The following is a 22199-nucleotide window of genomic DNA, read 5'->3' on the forward strand; positions in this document are numbered from 1 at the left end:
TCCACAATTATGATGCAAAAACGCATGGGAGATTTTGCCTTGGATTTGCCGCTCTCTAGATGCACATTTTCCCCATCTGAATTCTCAAAACTCTGCACAGGGCGGGGCGGGGGTCTTATTTTTGAGTTTTGAGAATCTGGCTGGGGGGAAAGTGCATTTAGAGAGTGGCAAATCCAAGGCAAAATCGCCCATTCGTTTAGAAAAGGGCAAGAGTCTAGTAGCACCTTAAAGACTAACAAGAATATTTTCTGGTAGGGTATGAGCTTTCGTGAGCTGTGGCTCACGAAAGCTCATACCCTACCAGAAAATATTTTTGTTAGTCTTTAAGGTGCTACTAGACTCTTGCCCTTTTCTACTACTGCAGTCTTTAAGGTGCTACTGGACTCTTGCCCTTTTCTACTATTGCAGTCTTTAAGGTGCTACTGGACTCTTGCCCTTTTCTACTATTGAAGTCTTTAAGGTGCTACTGGACTCTTGCCCTTTTCTACTATTGCAGTCTTTAAGGTGCTACTGGACTCTTGCCCTTTTCTACTATTGCAGTCTTTAGGGTGCTACTGGACTCTTGCCCTTTTCTACTATTGCAGTCTTTAAGGTGCTACTGGACTCTTGCCCTTTTCTACTATTGCAGTCTTTAAGGTGCTACTGGACTCTTGCCCTTTTCTACTATTGCAGTCTTTAAGGTGCTACTGGACTCTTGCCCTTTTCTACTATTGCAGTCTTTAAGGTGCTACTGGACTCTTGCCCTTTTCTACTATTGCAGTCTTTAAGGTGCTACTGGACTCTTGCCCTTTTCTACTATTGCAGTCTTTAAGGTGCTACTGGACTCTTGCCCTTTTCTACTATTGCAGTCTTTAAGGTGCTACTGGACTCTTGCCCTTTTCTACTATTGCAGTCTTTAAGGTGCTACTGGACTCTTGCCCTTTTCTACTACTGCAGTCTTTAAGGTGCTACTGGACTCTTGCCCTTTTCTACTACTGCAGATAGAATAACACGGCTACCCACTGTGAATTATCTTCATGCGTTTAGAGTTCAGCTGCTTCGTTGGCGACGAACCGCATCGCATTGAAACCCTTTCCTCGCAGACACGAGCAGCGCGTATCGCGTGCCATTCCTCCGGCACGGCCGCGCCAACGCGCGGTGGCTTGTGGTCCTAGTGGTTCCCCTAGGAAGAATGTTGATAGAGCCCTAAGGTAAAAAGACTACATTTCCCAGCAAGCCTCAGAGCGAAAAGTCCCGGTTCGGACCTCTCACGGAAGCTATATAAGGCTCCCGGGCGGCGCGGGTTTCAGACGTTTGCCGGCTGTTACCTGAGGCGCCCCGAATCTCTCCTGTGGTTTTTCCCCCCTGCTCCTGTCTTGGCGTCACCCATGAGGCCGAACGAAGAGTCGGAGGTGCCCACCTTGGCGCAGCGCCTGGAGAAGCTGAAGCGGCGGGCGGGCGAGGGCATCGAGGCGTCGTCGTCGGCGCTGGGCGAGCTGGGCCGGGCGATCTGGAGCCGGCCGGAGCTGGCCTACGAGGAGCGGCAGGCCCACGCCGCCCTCACGCGCTTCTTCGCCGCCCGCCCGGCCTGGGCGGTGCAGCCGGCCTACAAGCTGGAGACGGCCTTCCGGGCGGACTGGGCCTGGCCCGGGCCGCCCCGCCACGGCGCCGAGCCCCCCGCCGCCCCCCTCCGCCTGGCCTTCCTGTGCGAGTACGACGCCCTGCCCGGCCTGGGCCACGCCTGCGGCCACAACCTCATCGCCCAGGTGGGCGCCGCCGCCGCCCTGGGCCTCCAGGCCGCCCTCGAGGGCCTCGCCCCGCGCGGCCCCGCCGTCCAGGTGAGGGAAGAAAGTTTGGGGGGGGGGGGAGAGAAAGAGAATGCCGCTTCTTTCTCTGGGCATTTCCCTATCCTGGCATATGTGTGTGTTAAGCGCCGTCCAGTCGCCTCCGACTCATGGCGACCCTATGAATGAAAGTCCTCCAAAATGTCCTATCTTTGACAGCCTTGCTCAGATCTTGCAAACTGAAGGCTGTGGCTTCCTTGATTGAGTCCATCCATCTCTCTCTTTTTATATATATATATATATATACACACACACACACACACACACACAAACAATATAGCAATTTCAATTGGAAGATAAACTCAGTCGAATACAGTAACGTATAACCAGCCTCAATACTGATCAAGTGCAGTATAATATACCTAAAAAAAAATGATTATAAAAATGTAAAAATCATTCAAACTATCAAACTGTTACACATTAAAAGTATATAGTGTGAAGCGTATAGAAGCCCAGAAATTACTTAGCAAATAGTTGAAACATATTAAATAAAGCATTGCCTGTTGTTCATTTTGGTGCTGGTCAGTATGCGTCATTCATTTGATTGACTAGAGGTCATGTAAGTGTAAAATGATTCCCACTTTTCATCAAATTGTTCTGTATAGTCAATCCATCTCTTGTTGGGTTTTCCTTTTTTCCTGCTGCCCTCAACTTTTCCTAGCATGACTGTCTTCTCCAGTGACTCTTTGCGTCTCATAATGTGACCAAAATACGATAGCCTCAGTTTAGTCATTTTAGCTTCTAGGGTCAGTTCAGGCTTGATTTGATCTATAGCCCACTGATTTGTTTTTTGGGGCCGTCCACGGTATCCGTAATCCTCTTGAGGCAGCAGGGTAGACTTCCCCTGACTATGGAAGATCCACTGAATTTACAATAATCTCTTTTCCTTTCTGTAAAATGTATTAGGACAGCGAGGGAATAGCTTGTTGCTGGGCAGGATATCTCTGTGTGTCTGTGTGCTAAGGAATTGGGGCAAGAGTCACGGAGGGTTACAATGAACCATAACAAGAACTGGGTGAAACTGTTACTGTACTGCCGCCTCCATGTCTGTAGTGCTATCAACCCTGAATGTTGATGGGTTGTCATATCTTGAATTTGGATAAATATCCCTTCCTCAGTATGATCGGGGCTCAGAGATTTTACTCGGTAGAGTGCTCTGGGTAGCAGCTGCTCCGAATAAATGTTTTCTTGCAAACAAGGGTCTCGGGTCTCCTTCTCCCCCATGAACCTCTGGTTTACTGCATCACTCTCCTCCAACACCACATTTCAAAGGAATCTATTTTCTTCCTATCAGCTTTCTTCACTGTCCAGCTTTCACACCCATACATAGTAATAGGGAATACGATGGCATGAATTAACTTGATCTTCAGGTTGGGGAGAGCAGGGTAGAAATGTAATAAAATAAATAAATAAATCTTGGTGGCCAATGACACATCCTTACACTTAAGAATCATTTCTGGCTCTTTCATGGCTGCCCTTCCCAATCTCAATCTCCTTCTGATTTCTTGGCTGCAGTCTCGCTTTTGGTTGATGATGAAGCCAAGGAATAGAAAGTCTTCAACAATTTCAATTTCCTTGCATAGCCGGACTATTTTGCTACTTCCTTGGGCTATAGCGGCGCACAAGTTCAGCAAGTTCTTTATTATAGTCCATGACTAGTATATAAATAAAGGAAACGTTAATTACAAAAGGGATAAAAGTAATAGGCAAAAATTCATTAATAAACACAGGATAGTCCTAATGGATACCAGCTAAAACAACACATGTCTGACAACGAATTGGGAGTTGGACACTCTCCTGGGCAAATACTAAAAATTAGGTCATTTCAGTCACGCACAATATTACAAGCCATGACGGGGCTGTCGAATAGACCGGCTTTATTGCCCTTATTTTGTAGGTCGGCCGGGTTGGATCGCCAGAATAGTAATGACTGAACAGGGGTATCTTAAGGCTCCAAGCTACACATTGTTTCTAAACACCAGCCTTGTTTAGTCCTCGCTGTTTCTTTGGGCTTTTTCCCGTCATTGCATAGCCAGACTATTTTGCTACTTCCGTGAGCTATGGTCGCGCGGGATAAACTGTCTTCTATCTTTTTGCATTCATATCCTTACAGTGTCTGTGGGTTTGTTTGGGTCCCCCATCCTCCTATTCCTCACTGAGAAAACCGATTCCCGCGTTGGCTGTTCCCTGGACCTTCTCTTTTTGTGTTGCAGTTTTAATGACTCTGGCCTCTTATTTCCTTTGCTTTCAGATCACGGTGCTGGGCACTCCTGCTGAGGAAGATGGAGGAGGTAAAATAGACTTAATCAAAGCTGGAGCGTTTGATGATCTAGATGTTGTTTTCATGGCTCACCCCTCCCAAGAAGATGCAGCTTATTTGCCTGATGTAGCAGAGCACGAGTGAGTAAACAGAGCCTGAAATGCAACCTTCCCTTTTCGTTAGTTTTTAACCTTTGAGGGCTGCTTAAAAAGCATTCCTTCTGGAGTTCTTTTGTACCATCAATGTACATGGTGCTTTATAGAGCAGCTAGCAAAAAGTGACCCTTGTTCTGAGTGAGGTTTGAGAATCCTACAGCCTAGTTAATAAGTAGTTTTGCTGAAGGGCCGTATGGAGAAGCAATTGAAGGATGGCCAGCCAGCATTTCAGTCTGCATCCTGTTGAATGATCCATCAGCAGTGTTAGCTGTCACAAAGGCCACATTGTCTATGTTTTTTTCACTTCCAGATGGGCAACTGAAGCAGGCCAGGTGGTGGCTCAAAGGCTAGATTTGGCCCTGTCATCTCTAGCTTCTAGCCTTTGTCCTGTATGTTCTAGCATTGCCTGCAACCTGTATATTCTTGCTAAAGTATTGGGTGTAATTGTGGAGGCATATGTGTACTTTATAACAAAATACAGCATATTTTACTTTCTAGGAAAATTAAGCCCCTTAAAATGAGTCTTTTTATTCCAGGGGATAGCTTTCAAGTAGCTTTCAGTTTATTTGAAAGTGGAAGTTTCAAGATTGTTGGCTAGATCTCATGAGTCAGCCAGCCTTTACAAGAATAGGGGATGCTACAGTTTAACAAATTGAAGTTCCTTTTTAATCTTGCTTTAATTTCCCAAAGGCAAATTTTTCAGGTCGTGAAATGCTTTTCTGCTAAAGCTCTTCACAATATAACTTGTATAGTTGGTTCATTATTAGTGCTAGAGGTGTTGATTTGAATGGAAGCAATCCAGTCTTGCTTCAGACGATCCTAAAAGGAGTTTATAGGTATTCTTGCTTTTTTGTTACATAACTTCCAAGAATCGTTAAGTCTGATGTTTATCTGCAACATATAACTGAAACGTCTTATGACTAAAAGGTATATAGCTGGATGTTGAAAACTTTTCATATCTGATGTCGTTAGTGTCTAGGTGACTGTCTGCAAATACAGCTTTTAGGCACAAAAATAAATAAGACAGTTTTCACCTGAATGTTTGCAACTTCATACCTTTCTCATCTCAGGTAATCTTTAGTAGTAGGGTTTTTCCTCAGAAACTAATCCCTAGAACCAGAACACAAAAATTACTATGCTGGTGTCATACAAGTGCCCTGATTATCTTAGTATTCTGTTTTCTGACTATTAACCAGGTGACAGAGAGGTCAAAACAGGAGCATGATATCAGCTTTACTAGTTTCCAGATTTTGGAAGTTAGTTGGATGATTCAGATACAGCAGCTTAGAAGCAAGATGCATTTTTGTCGAAGGCTTTCACGGTCAGAGTTCAAAGGTTCTTGTAGGTTATCCGGGCTGTGTGACTGTAGTCTTGACCAAGTCACACAGCCCGGATAACCTACAAGAACCTAAGATGCATTTTTCCTTGACCAGAAGTTTGATCTTTTCTTCCAAATTATTTTTTACTTGTCCAGCATATCTTGGAATTTTAGTACATCTATGTGTGTGTGTGTGTGTGTGTGTGTGAGAAGTGCCGTCAAGTCGCAGCTGACTTATGGTGACCCCCTTTTTGGGGTTTTCATGGCAATAGACTAACAGAGGTGGTTTGCCAGTGCCTTCCTCTGCACAGCAACCCTCGTCTTCCTTGGTGGTCTCCCATCCAAATACTAACCAGGGCTGACCCTGCTTAGCTTCTGAAATCTGACGAGATCAGGCTAGCCTGGGCCATCCAGGTCAGGGCAGTATATTTATAGGTACACATTTATGAAAGCTGTCTGTTTTTACCAACTAGTGCTTGCTAGATAAATTTCAGCTGCCTTTCCTCATCACTGCTACTCCTTATTTAATATAACAACTGTATTTAGCTTGCTGAAGTGAGCTGTCCAGCACAGGCTCATAGCCCACCTTTGTTCACTGGAACTCAAAGGCAGTACATAGAGTCCTCAGGTAGTCTCCCATCTAGACACTGACCAGACCTAAACCTGCTTACTTTCACTGAAATCCCTGTGTCATGTGCCTTCAGGATGAAAATTGCTTCCTAATTTTTGAAATGAATACTAAGAAACAAACAACTTTTTTTCCTAGCATGTGCGGAATGCATATTACCCCTTTGTATGAATTTATCACTATTTTCAAGTTGGTCTCATTTATTCTGCTTCTTTGATTAGAAGTGGGATGTTCTCAAATGTAAGAAAATAAGTCTTTGTTCAGAGTTAATTGAAGTTCTCATGTAATATTAGAACCTTGTATTAAACATGGGTTGTTTCAAAGCAATAGCCTTTTTGAAGCATATGATATGTATGTGAGCCAAGTAGGCTTTAGTTGGCCTTCTACTAATTTTGTGTTTTTCTCACATCTCATTTTGCAGGTAAAAAATACATAACCCTTTGCCCGTTATCCTCATTGGCAAACCTAACTGTTTTCTGGATACAATACATCTGATGCTTAGTTCTGTGGTTTTGCAGAAATAATTGTGGAATTTGGGAGGAAGGAGGTAGAGTGCATCTGTATACCAAGATGTTTTAGACTAAAATGCTTGCTTTTCTTTGAGAAGATCTCAACTTCTAACCAGCAGTGTTTTTCTTCCCACACATTTTGGTTTTCAAGGTTCAGGTTTGTTGCATTATTAGCTTTCCCACCAGTAAACTTGGTAGAACATACAGTAGAACATTGATTTTGCATTCACTTTTTCACACTTGTTTAAATAGTTTTGCCTTGCTTGCTGATTGGGAAGTGGCTATTGATGCATGTAGCGATAATAGACCTTTTCTTGGAAGCCCAAAGCATTTGTGATTTATGTGAGAACTCCTAGCAATACGTTTCTTAGGCGTGTTTATGACTATAAGAAGTAGGACATGTTTCTTATCCTTTTTGCAAATAATAACTTGCTTCAGTGGGAATTAAGTTTTAGGATAGCAGGCTTGGTATTGCTATGTTCACCAGCAGTAGTGACTCTCATAGCATGAAGCATATGTTACAGAAAACTGTATTACTGCCTTTTCTGACTAGTATAAACTGCATGACTACCTTCTCTGCTCGGGCATTTAAGTAGCGTCCCCTGGTGCCTGGCTAGAGTGGGAGAGTGCTTATGAACAGGCTGGTGGCAGCTATCTGCCCACCTGCCATTTGGTTATCAGTGACTGAGAGAGCAAGAAGATGAGGAGAGGAGCTTTAGCATCGGGTGTCTAAGCAGGTGTTAGGCTGACTTCTAAGTTTGGAGGTTATGCTGACATCTAGACCAGATTTACCCAGGATCAGTTGTCTGTGTGTAATGATTGAAGAATACTGGAGTTTTTAGCCTGGCAATAGGAGTAGCTGCCACTGTGAATCAGTTGGGAGAAACTGGCATCTATCACTTTTGAGTACTTTAACTTAACAGCTGTTCATGATAGTGAACTTTGTAGCCTGCTATGACCCTTACAGAAGCTGGGTGTTGGGTTGGTTTGCATGGGTGTGCCTTCACAGATTGCATTTAGTACGTTGGGGTTAATTTAGGTCATGTTGTGAGCATGCTCTCTGCTAGATGCAGCAAAGCTGCCGGATGAAAGTAGAAGTTGCTGAAAAAGTTGTGTGCGACTTTCTTTATAAATATTAGTTTGGTGTTGGAAGCTCTAATTCTTCAGATAGCATTTTTTAAAGTTGCTATTTTTGGATTGAGCTTTTTGCTATAATTTCCATTGTGTATTTGTTGTGGCTTAGGTAGTTTGTATCTGTTGTAAATCCCTAAGTGTATCAACATCTCATTGCATATTTAGCACAATGAACTTTACAAGGCACAATGAACAATTTAGCACAATGAATACTACAGTTGCAAACTTGGTTGCAGTCTGATAAGTGGTATGAGGGGAAAAAAGCAAGACTGAAGCATTACTAAGTAATATGTACTTTAGATTCATGCTGTGGAAACTGCTGTGTAGAAAGCCTGTTATATATGGGCTTTGGTGCATTTTGTGAGACTCCCAGATTCATGTTAATCCTGAACACTCTGGTTCCTTTTTCATTTCTAATACTCATGGTTCCATGAAAGCAGGGTTTCCTAAATGCTCAACACAAGTACCATTAAAATAAACTTTGAAATGTATTAATTCTCCTAAAATTATTATCTATATTTGGGATTTACTTATTCCTGTACTTGCATATTCAGAGTTACCTGGCCAAAGTCTTGTTGAACACCAGAATATAATCCTCTGGTATAGTGTTTTTATTGAAATACATTTAAATGTATTGAAATGAATTTTGAGACATCATTATACCATCTAATAAATACAATAAGTCTATGGACAATAAATGGCAGAAGTACATTAAAACAGTCAAGAAGGGCAAATATGAACACAGTAGAATTTTTGTGTAAAAATGAGGCATATCATGATCCTCTGTTACATCAGGCAGTCCATTCCTGAAGTGGGTGGATGCGCGGCAGCTGGGAGTGGCACAGCCATGGGGCCTCCACAGAGACTTCCCAGTCGCCATGGGGAAAATAAAGACAATTTAAATAGAAAAATGGGGGAAATGCCCCCATAGAAAACAGCGAGGCTACGCCACTAAAAAAGTAGCATAGCAACACTGCAATTCAAGGGGGAGTTCCTGGGGCAAAAAGGGTTGGAATGCTGTCTGAAGTCAGCCCCCCCCCCCCGAACGCCCCGGGAACACCTCCCAGGACGCTGGCGTGGGGACTTGAGCCACCGGAACACTGCCAGGAGCCAGTGCAAGCAGCGGAGCCCTGCACAGCTGTGTGGCATCCCGAGGCCGACAGGAATGCCCCTGTGCCAGCGTAAGTGCCCCTTATCGCGGGATAAATGGGCACTTACGCTAGCACAGGGTCACACCATCTCCTGTGCCGATTTTCCTCCCACTTTCAGGATTGCCATCTAAGTCTTGCAACTGTACAATTTGAATACGGAAGTACAGGAACCTACAAACCCAGAAGTAGAAGATTGATTCAGGTGTTGGATTTATGGAATCTTCAAAAACCTATGCAAAGGTTTTGTGAATGTTTTGGTTTCTTTAATTACAGCTGGTTCTAAAGTTAAAGGTCTGAAAGGTTACGGAATACTTGTTTTTAATAAATGATCCTCCTTAGTGTTCCAAATCAAAGCAGGTCAACTTATGCAGGTTCCCCATCTTCATTACACGCCAAGAATCGTGAATAGTCGCAGTGCAAAAGATCTTGTACTTTGAGAAAGGATGTGGTGGGGAGAAGCAGTACATTTACTGATGTTTTAGTCTCCGGTGCTTTTATGGGCCTGAGTTATAATAGTGTTTGATTCTATTTCTACACCACTCCACATGTTCCTTGACTTTCTTGGGCTGCCTACATTTCATTTGCTTTTAAGCATTCAGTTATCACTCAGTTATAACTAGATTTTTCTTTAAGATTATATATTGAGAATATGGGTAGCTGTTGTTCATGTATACGAACACCAAGGTACAATGATTAAAACTGTCATTGAAGTGCCACCTATGCTTCCTGCACAACTATTCATGACTGGAGTTTGCAGCTTGTTCTTGGGTCTTTTTAAAGTGAAGAAATGTAGTTGATATTGAAAATATTCCAAAAATTACCCAAATTTCACTTTTGAAGAAGAACCTAGTATTCTGTGTAAATACAGTTGCCTTGGTCCAGAATGGCTTCTCCATTTATTTCAGCATAGGAACTCAGTATAAAGACATTCTTCTGTGCACAGGGATTACCTTTCTCTATTAAGATATCGGCAGAACAGATTGGATGAGGACAGCATGTCTGGCGTTGTGGAAGGAAGCAACTGGAGATGTCAGGAAATCTTAAGTAATGTAGATGCAGCTTTAATGATTTTGGTTTTTTTCCCCCAGAAGGCAGTATAACAGTTCTCCTTTTTGTTTTAGTTGGTTGAGTACAGGGTATCTAGTCCAGTAAAGAAACTAAGGATCGGTCACTAATACATCAGATTATTTCAGTAGAGCGTAATATTTTTATTTGTTTGTATATATTTTTCTGTCTGCTGGTCCATAAAAATGTAAGGCTTTGTTTTGCAGACACTATGTTCAGCTGTGAAGATGGAAGTTCTATATCAAATGCCTTCCCACCCTCAAAATCATATTGATCTTGGTCCCCTGCCATTAGTTTATCTATATGAAGTAATCACAGCATGCACAGTTAATGCCATTAAAACAGAATTCATTAAATAAATCCAAAGGGATCTTTTTACTCAAATAAGTGTTTAAAAACAAGTGATGGCTTTTATTTCCTAGTGTGACTGTGAAATACTATGGAAAAGCTTCTCATGCTGCTGCTTACCCTTGGGAAGGAGTAAATGCATTAGATGCTGCTGTTCTTGCATACAACAATCTGTCACTTTTAAGACAGCAAATGAAACCAACCTGGAGAGTTCATGGTGAGATCTTCATTAAATCTTATGTCCAGCAAATGATACTTCAGATACTGTTTAAGCAAATATAATGCATCTGGCATGTTAACGTTAAAATACAAATGGCTGTTCATGTGTTTGTTTTTCTGACAAATGCACAGTTAGTTGGTAAAAGTAGAAATTTTTAAGTGCTACATGTTTTCCTAATAACTTATGAGTTACAATTCATAACTGAGTGTTCATGTAAGTAGTGGTCAATGTTAAGATTGATATGAATTACTGTTAACAGTTGTTTGCAATATGATATGTGTGTTTACTGCTTCATAGCCTTACTTTAGCTAGCATCTCTAAATGGGACTTTCCATTTTCTGCACTTTAGCGGTCTATTCAGCTCCCTTTAGCCAACCATCTTTGTACGCTTTAGAGCAAGGGTCCCCAACATTTTTGAGCCTGCAGGCATCTTTGGAATAATGACATAAGGTAGCGGCGGGGGCGGGGGAGTCACAGAATGGCTGTTGCAGGTGGTGGAGCCAACCACAGAATGTCAAGAAGTGAGATGTTGAACTGTTACTACTAAAGTTATGCACCATTTCAGGTTGAAACTCTGCTTAACAGGGTGCCTTTTAATCTGCACAGATAATTGGAAGGCAAAATTGGAATTGGAAGGATTTTTGCCAATTTTGGTGGGCAAAAATCCCACCTTGCCCTGCCTACCCACTTTCTAAAAACACTTGGTAGGCACCAGGAAAGGTGTTGGTGGGTACCATAGAACCCATGGACTCCCCATTGTAAATCCCTGCTTTAGAGGTACTTCCAATAATAGATGCTTCCACTGTGCCAACTTATGGTGTAGGTTCAGTCTGTAGTCTCTTTTGAGTTCTTGTGAATACAAATAAAATGTTAAGGCTCCTATGAGTATGGTACTTATATATTTAAACATAAGCTCTGCATTTCATGTAACCAGCACATGTATTTATAGAGTCCTGTCACTATTACATCCCCTAATTACATAAGAGTAGAGGGTCCTACTTTCATCTTGAACAGGCTGTGTGGGGAATGTGTGGTGCAGGTGGACAAAACCATGTGGTACAGGGTTGTAGTGTGGAGAACTGAAATCACCCTTGTCCTTTCCCCCTCAATAAGAAGCTGATAGGGTTCAAGCTCCAGTGACTAATCAAGAAAGCATTAACTGTTGATACCAGAATGGCTTTAAACAGGTGCAGTGGTATGTTAACTTCACAGAAGTTACTAACTATTGAAGAAGTGTCCTTTATAACCCCACAATAAATAACTGCTTGGCTTAAATGAACCAATTCTAAAGCAAAAATATTTCTCAGAAGGGTCTGTGGTTTGATAGTTCAGCAGAACGTTAATCTTAGGATGTCTTGGGTATAGGTGAATCCTGATGGACTATGTAGTCTAGGCATTTTTTTTATGGGCTGTGTAGTCTAGGCCTTGGTGTCATCTAGATGTTACAATAGATTCTTGGGGAAATGCTTTTTTCCTGTGGGTTTTGGGTCCAGGAGAAGACACTCGGTGTTATCCTTGCCCATGTGGTTGCAGGTCATTTTCACACAAAGTATTCGCAATGCAGGCATCAATATGCCAAACAGTGCTTAGCTGTGTTTAAACCAGTGAGTGTTAAAATATTTTTAGATTGCAGATAATTAATATCATTGAGATGGTATGTTTGGCCTTAATTGCTCTTCTGAGCAGTGGTGCCTTCTTGAGACAGTATCAGAAAACATAGCCCTGTTTAGCTGCTCACCAACCAGTCTTCCCATTATCGTGGCAGGTTTCCCAAACGGAGCTGCACAGCATTACTAGTTGCAGAAATATCCAGTAATTGTACTATGCTGGCATATTACTGGTTTTGTTGCTCTTTAGTACTCTAGATTGACTGATCACAGGATACATGGTGGTTGCATTTCAGAAGTCTTATGCATGTTAGCTTCATTGTTGCTAGAATGAGGCACAAACATGGCCACCTCCTTGGTTTAAATGTGTTATGGCTCAAGGTAATCTCTCTGCTTGTAGGAGCTTGGCTGACCTCTTAATGGAAGGCAAAGATGCAGATCAGAGGCTGTGCTGGATTGTCTCATGCTCGACATCTTGGAGCATTTCTGAATTTTTGTAAAATCAGGCTTTCCAGTTCCTGTTGCAACAGCCTTCTCTTGAGTGTTAACCTCCCATCACTATCCCAGGTAGCGGGAGAATCCTAGGTATCCACTAAAATGCTATGTTGTTGGAAACACATTTCTTAATCTATAATGGCTAGTGAGGTGTTTCGTGAAGAGTGACGTGGCTTTTTAACTTGCTGCCTGTCCCTCTTAAGAGAGCCAGCGTGGTGTAGTGGTTAAGAGCGGTGGGTTCTGATCTGGAGTACCGGGTTTGATTCCCCACTCCTCCACATGAGCTGCGGAGGCTAATCTGGTGAACTGAATTTGTTTCCCCACTCCTACACACGAAGCCAGCTGGGTGACCTAGGGCTAGTCATACTCTCTCAGCCCCACCTACCTCACTGGGTATCTGTTGTGGGGAGGGGGAGGGAAGGTGATTGTAAGCCGGTTTGATTCTTCCTTAAGTGGCAGAGAAAGTCGGCGTATAAAAAACAACTCTTCTCCTCCTCCTCTCAGAAGTCAGGCTAAATTTGGGAACTGACATGGTATGAACAACATAGTGCTACCAAATAATGCAGACAAGACTAATGAAAACAACAGTTTTAGTGATACTATTTAGTACTTCATCATACATGTTAAGTGACTTAGGTCAGGGACTTAAGTTCTAGAACAACTTGTAATAACTTGGAACAAAGATGCCCTTTTGGTCATCTTTGTGGAGGTTGTCCATAAGGGAACCATTGAATGTTATCAATCAAACAAAGGCTCTTCATTGGGACAGAATTTTAAGGCATAAATATGCCATACCCTTTTATTCTCTTTTGACTCCCCCCCGCAAATAGTGACTCATTCACCTATACCTTGCTGGTGGATTCCCAAGAAAAGGAAAATATAGTTTTATTGTTCAAAATGATATTGCAGGAAAGGTCAGATTGTATTTGGGGGAAAAGTCAGAGAAGACGTGGCCTTCTCATTTATGAGTTACAGAAGGCAGGATAAAAGTCAGGAGGACTGCAGTCTTTCTGTAAAAGCATTAGTCAAGATTGGAACAATGTTTTCAAGGCAGAGTTATATAGGTGTGATGGATAGATCCAAAGTTCTTCTTCTCTACAAAGATTGCTATTTCTTATTCAATTTAAGGTGCTGTTTTCATCAGATATCAACTGCTATGCCAGGTAACGGTACTTTGTTCCTGATTTTTCCTTTTACAGGAATACCTGATGTTTTAACTTTGATTTCTGGAATATTGTAGGTTGAACATAGTCATGCTCTCAGAAGTTTTGGTAATGGTGATAGAAAGTACCCAAGAACACACAAAAAAGGTCATCTTTACTTCCAAAATAGTTCTCAATTACAAAATGAAGGATTAGGGCGGTATAAGGCAACCTCTACCTTTTCTGAGGGTATTCCATAAGCTGTTCACCACAGAAATGCTACATTCAAACAGGTCTAATTTATTTGTTTTTATTACAGAACTTTTTTCACCAAGCAAACATTTCTTATTTGTTATATTTGATTGTGGTATTTCACTTAGATAATGCTCAGACCCCAAGCTATTTACTTTTATGTAGTCTTTCTCTATCAAAATTCTGTTTAAATTTTAAAAAGGAAAGTGTCCTAGTGGTAATTGATGGAGGGTTACTGTTAATGTTGTATGTATTATCCAGAGCTTTAAAAATATTGGGATTGTAAGAACTTTATTTTTCACAATTCATACAAAGAGTGGTTTAATCCTGGTTCCCAGAAGTTAAAGCCATCTAAGATGCCTAGTTATCCTTGTTCCTTGGTCAGCTTATGGGCTGCAGTATTGTACTGTTAAGTTGATACGCAAGTTGGTTAAGCAGAAATAGTGTGGCATCATTGCATGTTTTCTAGCACTCTGTGTGTTTTATAGTACTCGACCTAAAAGTCTGCTTACCCTGAGGTGTGTTTTCGTAACCTGAAGAGCAAACAGATAATAACGGAGGAATATGAAAACAGGTCTAGCTTTGCATTTTAAAAAAATGAAGTAAATGTTCAAGACACAACATTTTTTTCCTGGGTGAAAGCATGCTTTACTCACATTGTCCTGCTGGAGAACAGAAAGGAGTCAGATCCAGATACATAAATGTGTGTTTCGGTTTAGTTGCCTTGCCTGAAATGTCAGCAGGCTTCTTGTACAGTTCTCTTAAGTTTACTAACATGGTTCTTCTCCTGGTAGGTATAATAAAGAATGGAGGTGTGAAACCTAATATCATCCCTTCTTATGCTGAATTAGAATTTTACTTGCGTGCCCCTTCGCTAAGAGAACTCTCAGTCCTGACAGAAAAAGCAGAGAACTGTTTTAAAGCTGCTGCTCTGGCCACAGGATGTGAAGTAAGGTTCTTAAAGTTTGAGCAAGATTCCTTTGAAGGTTTAATTTTGATTTTCAAGTAAAATTTAAAATGTTGATAGCATCTTCACTATTGTACACAGGACTGAAATAAGCAATCATATGTAAACTTATCCTTTATTTCTCCATCATACTATCTAATAATAATCACAAAGTGTCTAGTCCCCATGCAGATCACAAAAGCAGTGCAGTAGGGTAAGACACAGAGGAGAGGGTGGTTAATACCTATGAGGAAGAAGTCCCAGGTATGCAGAAAAATATTTATTTCACCCTGGATCCCCGTATTGGGGGAAGGGAATCTCAGACATTGGGTTTTGAAAAGTCTGACTAAAATCTCCTGGAGTCTTTCCACAGGCAGAAGGATTTCTGCTCGTAGCATAACATAGAATCATAGAGTTGGAAGGGACCACCAGGGTCATCTAGTCCAACCCCCTGCACAATGCAGGAAATTCACAACTACCTCCACCCCACCCCCAGTGACCCCCCCCCCACTACATGCCCAGATGCCCAAGATGCGTTCCCTCTCATCATCTGCTTAAGGTTATAGAATCAGCATTGCTGACAGATGGCTATTTAACCTCTTCTTAAAACCTCCAGGGAAGGAGAGCTTACCACCTCCCGAGGAAGCCTGTTCCACTGAGGAACCGCTCTGTTAGAAAATTCTTCCTAATTTGCCTCCCCAATAGCCTGAAATGCCCTCAGTAGGAAGGAGGTGAGAAAGTTGTGCTCTTACAGTGCAAATCCTCTGCATGTGGAAAAACTCAGGGGGATCGAAGGCTCCTTGTATACACATGGCTATCACACGGCCATGAAGACCAGGCAGCATGAGGGGGAAAGACATCATTATGTTGCATTGATGGGCTGGGTGAATGTGGAGGTAATCTCTTCCGCATGGCCTGAATCTTAAAAGTAGAAAGCAATTTTGCCGACAAGGAAGGCAACACCCCACTCATTCTGTTGATGCTATAGAGATGCCTTCTGGAGAAACCTTGGCCAGAGCCCCATCAGCTCCAGGTCCCTCCAGGTTCCATACCAAAAACAGCAGCACATCTGGCTACAGAAGTAGTCCAACAGACAATTGCTTCTCTCCTCCCCCAAGCCCCAGGAGGCCTAGTATGAGAAGAAGGAGCTGCACTTGGGCCAGTATGACTGAGGGTGAGGTTTTACATTTCTCCCTTAGACTCGTCAAAATCCTCTTCTAACTTATTTCTTTTCTGTCTCAGAAATTTGTTCTTTCTCTGTCCTTTCTTTGCAAAAATCCCCCTTTAAAGAAAATACGTTGTAAGATTCCCTACATTTTTTGAAACACTACAAACTCTGTTAGCTTTAGGGGAGGCAAGAGACTTAAAAGGGTGTCCTCAGCTTCCACACACCTTGAAAAGCTTATTCCTCATATACCTGTCAGCTACACTTTGTCTATCTGCTTACTTAAATGCAGGCTTACAGAAGGGGTTCCCCTATTGTATTCTAAATTGCCCAAATCTTGATCTTGTGGAACTCATATTTCTGTATAGCAATATTTTGAACATCTGCCTTAGTATTATCTAAGGTTACAATTTTTAGTATCTCTAACATATACGTAAGTGAACATTAAATCTGTATTTAAAGGATCAGCACAAAGAGTCAGCATCAAGCTATACTCCTTACTTATCAAAAACTACATTCTTGCTAGTATTCTGTTTAGATAGATTTCTGGGGGGTTTATCATAAAGAGGAGGCAAAAGGGGGTTGTAATTTGTACCATTAGTGTACCTAGTATATAGAGCTGCACAGGTCAACAAAAAGGGTTCTTGCCTCAAAGACTTTACGGTATAAAATATGACTATACAACCCTTAAAAGCCTGCTTTGTATGAAGCTTCCTTATCTATGGTGGAGCTTACTTTCAAATATGTGTTTAGGGTTAGCATATTGAAAGAATGTTGTTTCAATTTAAATTGACTTTTTTAAATGTCTGTGGTTGACCATGGGCAGTAAACAGAGATTATATGATTCATTGTAAGCTGTTTCCTGCGATTTTGGTTACGGGTGCAGGGTAGAAATGTAGAAGAGCCGTAATCATTTACTAAACACAGACTGAATTAAGGTATTTGGTGGAGAATCAAATGTGTTTTTCTTGTCTAGGTGGAACTACAAGGTGGAGCAAATGATTATTATAATGTGCTTCCTAACAAGAGCCTTGAAAAAGCTTACATAGAGAATGGGAAGAAGCTTGGCATGGAGTTTATCTCAGATGAGAACTTGATTGGGCTGTCAGGTAATACTGGAACTCTTGCTTGCTCACACTTTTTAGATTAGCTTGACTGTTCTTGTGTTTTGCTTTGTTTTTCCCTTTCCATGAAACTTATTGTAAAGGTGAAACCAGATTTTGCAAAAGAAAATGACATGCATCTGATATGATGCCTGGATTGCAGAAATATAAAGCGCTACTAGATTTTTTAACAGTACAGATTCAGAGATGTGTTTAACTGTCATTACATATATTTTCATAGGAAGGAGATTTCCTTTTAATGTTACCCCTTTTTTCTTTCCCATTAAGATTTTTGTTTTGTTTTGTTTTCCACATGGAATAGTAAATATAACAACAAACTCCATGTAACCCTACCTCCCACCCCTCTTCCTGAACATAGGCATCAACAAAAGACGAAAGTAAGAGCAACCTAGAGTAGAGGTTTTAAAAGGGGAGGGGTGAGAACGTGGAGGTGGGAGGCAATAATATGACTCCAGACAGTCTCCAGGTGTACCAGGAATAGGCAGGTTTTTATGCTGTTGCATTAAGATCAGTCCTGTATATTAAGATGCTTAGTACTGTTGCATTAAGATCAGTCCTGTCCAGATGGTAGTAGGTTGGGCCTGTAGAAGCCTGGAGCTCAGTTAGGAGGCTCCGCCCCATCTCCTAATGTAAACACTTAGTTCAGCTTAAGCCATTAAGTAAAAAATGAGAGCCTGATCTCGTCAGATCTCAGAAGCTAAGTAGGATCGGCCCTGGTTAGTATTTGGATGGGAGACCTCCAAGGAAGTCCAGGGTTGCTGTGCAGAGGAAGGCACTGGCAAACCACCTCTGTTCGTCTCTTGCTATGAAAACCCCAAAAAGGGGTCGCCATAAGTCGGCTGCGACTTGACGGCACTTTACACACACACACAAAATGAGAAGTTGGGTTCCTCCTCTCTGCAAATTAACTCTGCCTCCAAAGTATAGCTTTCACCCCCAAATCAGTTTTAGTTACATCCTTTTCCATCCCAGTTGTGCAATTGGAATGAATTAAGTTGGTTGTGCAAAATGCATGTAACTAGCATTTTGCACCCAGTTTTTCAAATGTTTGTTTGCTAGGCCTGGCACTTTTGTTTTGTGCTATAAACAAATCTGTTTTCTTTTGACTTTTACTATGGACTTTTGTATGACAGTTCATGGCTAGGGAGTAGAGCTACTGTCTAATTCAGTAACTATACTGTGTAGTAACTATATAACTTGTGTCTTTAGTAATCTGTCCAGGGCTTTTGTTTTCAGTGTGCATTTAATACTCATAGGCTTTGTCTCTTCTTAGGTTCTACTGACTTCGGCAATGTTACGTTTGTGGTTCCTGGGATTCATCCCTATTTTTACATTGGCTCAGATGCACTGAACCATACTGAGCAGTACACAGCAGCTGCAGGTTAGTGGAAGTGAGCTGTGTTTCTTCAGAAATATACAGGTGCTTTTTACATATAAAATGGGTATCTTGTCCTTCAAGGAGCTTAGTACTGTTTTACAGTGCAACCATAAGCACATTTACACAGAAATAAACTGGGTAGTATGCTTAGGAATGCAGCCTGGCAGAGCAATTCTGAAGGAGGGGGAAGGGGATAGGAGCTGGCGTGACTCCTGCACCGGCATCAGTGCCACTTGCGCTGGCTAAACTGGCACTAATACCAGCGCAGGGACACTTATGCCGGTTCTGGGGAGCAGTGTGGCAGTGCGAGTCATGGGCACCGGCGCAGCTTCACTGCCAGCATTTCTTTGACTCAAGGGCTCATGCTGGCGTCAAAGGGGGCAGTCCAGGGGGAGCTGAATTTAGTCTGCTTCCTGAGCCCTTTCCTGAGCCATACCCACACACACACAGCCCTGTTAAATTGTATGGAGCAATTTAAAGGGGTTTTGCTAAAATGACGTTTTTGGCTTGCTGCAGTGAGGCTATGCATCCCTTTTGCTGGTGCAAGTTTGCGCCGGCAAAAGGGGGCATTCCTGGGGCGAAAGGGCTCAGGAAGCCCTTTGCTTTCTGCGCTGAGGCTCAGGAGGCAACACGGCTGCACCATCCCCAGGCCCGTCCCAACTCCCCCCCCCCCACTCAGGATTGGGCTATTTGCTTCACACAACCCTGTGAAGTAGTTTAGGTTGGGAAGGAGCTTCCTGGGCAAAGTTTTTGAACCTGGGTTCTGACATCCAAGCTGGCACTCGAGCCACTTTCTAGTAGAGTATAGGAGTCTGGAATTTGTTGACACCTTGGTAAAGAAAACCGGTAGAAATTGTGGTTACAGGCGCAATTCGGATAGTGATCCAAGTGATTTCTTGAGGTTATTTTTTTAGATATTTAGGCACATGTATGAACTTTTTGATCAGTGAGGAGAATTGACCATGCAACTACTATTTGTTTGTTTATTTATTTGACTTGCAGTCTGCCTATCTCACTGAAACTCAGGGTGGATTACACAGTATAAAACAATGCAGTCAAATAGCAAGGACTAGCATAACAAAAAGTATTACAGAAGTAGAAAACAGTGCAGTAAAAGCAGGATAATACATATCACTCATAGCGGCACATAGTCCTTTTCTTTTTATAAAACCGCCTTCCTGAACCATTCTGTAATACTATAGCCCTATTCCCTTCATAAAAATGCCCTCCTGGGCAATTCTGCGTGACATTGTTCTGTGACACATTACTATAGTAATAAATGCATCTAGGCATAAATGTGTGCTCCATTCACAGGGAACTCTTGATTTACTTTTAGTGCTTTAAATGGCACACGAAAAGAATTAATGACTTACCTGCGTTCCTGTAGTACATCTAAACTACTAATATAATTTACCGCTTGGCTGCTTCTTGAGTGTAAGTGGCAAATTGCACCTTGGATTTGAATCCGGATCTCCCAGATCCTAGTCTGACACTTTAACTACTACACCACGCTAGCTCTCTCACACATGTGCAGGGGGAATAAAATATCCTTCATTCCAAAGCATCTTGAAGTAAACTTTTTAACAAGGGAAATTCACCTTTCTGCAATTTTTTTTCAGAATTGTAGACCAGCTATACAGTAATTCTTGCTTCTTAAATGTGTTTATTACCTCTCTTGTGGCTCAAATGCTTCTGTTGATGTTCCTGATATAAAGGAATTAGACTTGTTTCAAATCCACTTCAAAAGTGATGACTGGTTGAAAATGATTTACTTGGACCTGAGGACTGTATAGGACTGACTGATTCTATACCTCTGAACTGCAATTCTGAATGGATTCACAAAGACCATTCCCTTGAAAAAGATTTCAACTTGACATGTTTTGGGAACCATCTTGCTACATGGTTGTTTTGGGGGGATTTGCTGCATCTTCATGGTAGCAGTTTTATCTGTTTTTTGTTTTTGGGCTTTAATTTATTCTAGGGTCAGAAGAAGCACAGTTCTACACCTTGCGGACAGCTAAAGCTTTGGCAATGACTGCACTGGATGTTATTTTCAAGCCAGATCTGTTGGAGAGAGTTAGAGAAGATTTCAGAATAGTTAAGCTGAATGAGGAAAGTCACATGAATGCGCCTGAACGTGGAAAAGGGTCTCTTCTTGGTATTGGAGCTGCATGTGCCTCACGTTGAATAACAGCACTTCACAACTTTAAACTCAATAGAATATCCTGAATTGTTCTACTTGAATTCTAGAGAATGTTTAATAGCTGAAAAGAGATGCTGATATTTTAAGTGGCACAACTAAATGACCTCAGTGTACTTCCAAAATATCTGTGGTCTAGTATCATGTAACTGCCCTAATTTGGCAGACAAAATTACATGATGATGTCTCTGCAGTGATTGAAAACGTGCTGAATACCTTAGTCTTGCAGATTTTTTTTGCAATATACTTTTTGAATTGCTAGTACAATTGCTGAAAAGTTGAATAACTCATAGTGAATGCTGCCTTATCAAGGAACTATGAACAAAAAACCAAATGCAAACAATCAGGAAAAACTAGTGTACTTGATACATCTATATGTGTTGAACTGAGGTTTTAAAAGAAGTTGATGCCAAAGGCTAGGTGGCTATTACTTAAGATGTGATCAGGTCAGAAATTTGTGTCTGCTTCCAGATTCTCATATTGTTTGAGACTGAGAGCTCAACATTTGAAAATACAGCATTTACTTTTTGAAGATTTGATTGTTTTTCTGAAAGACTTATCTTCTTGTAATTACTTGACATTTCACTTATAGGCAGCACTCCTATTCTGTACAATCTGTATCCTTTGTAAATCACATATATCCTACAGTAGTTGCACATAGAGAAATCAGGTTTCTTGGTTCTGATGAGCTGCAAGTATAACAGTACAGATCTTTTCCATCTTCTTCCAGCAACACCCATTTGATTGCAAAAACCTGATGCGGGGGAGGGGAGAAGAGCCTTGCAGGCAAAATGCCACAGGAGGCTTCAGAAGGGCAGGAAGCTTGGCTGAAACTGGCCCCAATTCATTTTCACTAGTGGCACTTCCACAGGTGGAAGAGCACCAGTGCAGAAGATGGAAGTGAGGCTGATCTCATCAGATTCTCTCTCCCCATGGTGGCCCTTGTGCCCCATGGTGTTTTGTCTCCCAAGGTTCTCCCATTTCCCCATCAGGTTTTAAGGGGCTGCAGTAGGAAGGTGAAAGCTCCTTCTGGTTGTAGGATCCCAAACCAACGGCGTGGTTCCCAGAGAGCTTTTCATGGGTAGAAGGATTTCTGTCCACAGTATGCAATGTTCTCACCTCCTGTTACAATCCAAAATGCTGCTTACGCAAGAAAGTTACCCTCCGTGGAAAGAAATCCTTCCACGCACAGAAACAGCGCACTGAATCCAACCCCACGTGTATAAAACAAGGTAGCCAGTGGAACCCAGTTCCTTACAAAACGCTCAAGACACCATTT

At 41.9% G+C, this 22199-nt stretch overlaps 1 protein-coding gene across 1 annotated transcript; it reads left to right on the plus strand.

The window, feature by feature from the left end:
- Positions 1–1367: 1367 nt before the first annotated feature.
- Positions 1368–21092, plus strand: PM20D2 (peptidase M20 domain containing 2). Its single transcript, XM_056856436.1, has 7 exons — positions 1368–1817; positions 4075–4223; positions 10466–10608; positions 14902–15056; positions 17195–17327; positions 18616–18723; positions 20702–21092. Exons 1-7 carry the CDS (start codon positions 1368–1370, stop codon positions 20905–20907), a joined length of 1344 nt encoding a protein of 447 aa, XP_056712414.1. The 3' UTR covers positions 20908–21092.
- Positions 21093–22199: the final 1107 nt, after the last annotated feature.

Source organism: Euleptes europaea, chromosome 10 (genome assembly GCF_029931775.1).
Source record: "Euleptes europaea isolate rEulEur1 chromosome 10, rEulEur1.hap1, whole genome shotgun sequence".
Classification (NCBI taxonomy): domain Eukaryota; kingdom Metazoa; phylum Chordata; class Lepidosauria; order Squamata; family Sphaerodactylidae; genus Euleptes; species Euleptes europaea.

Coding starts and splice junctions, on each gene's coding strand:
- PM20D2 (XM_056856436.1), top strand. CDS start 1,368: ATGAGGCCGAACGAAGAGTCGGAGGTGCCCACCTTGGCGCAGCGCCTG. Junction 10,609..14,901: donor ACCAACCTGGAGAGTTCATG/GTGAGATCTTCA, acceptor TTCTCCTGGTAG/GTATAATAAAGAATGGAGGT. Junction 15,057..17,194: donor CTCTGGCCACAGGATGTGAA/GTAAGGTTCTTA, acceptor TTTCTTGTCTAG/GTGGAACTACAAGGTGGAGC.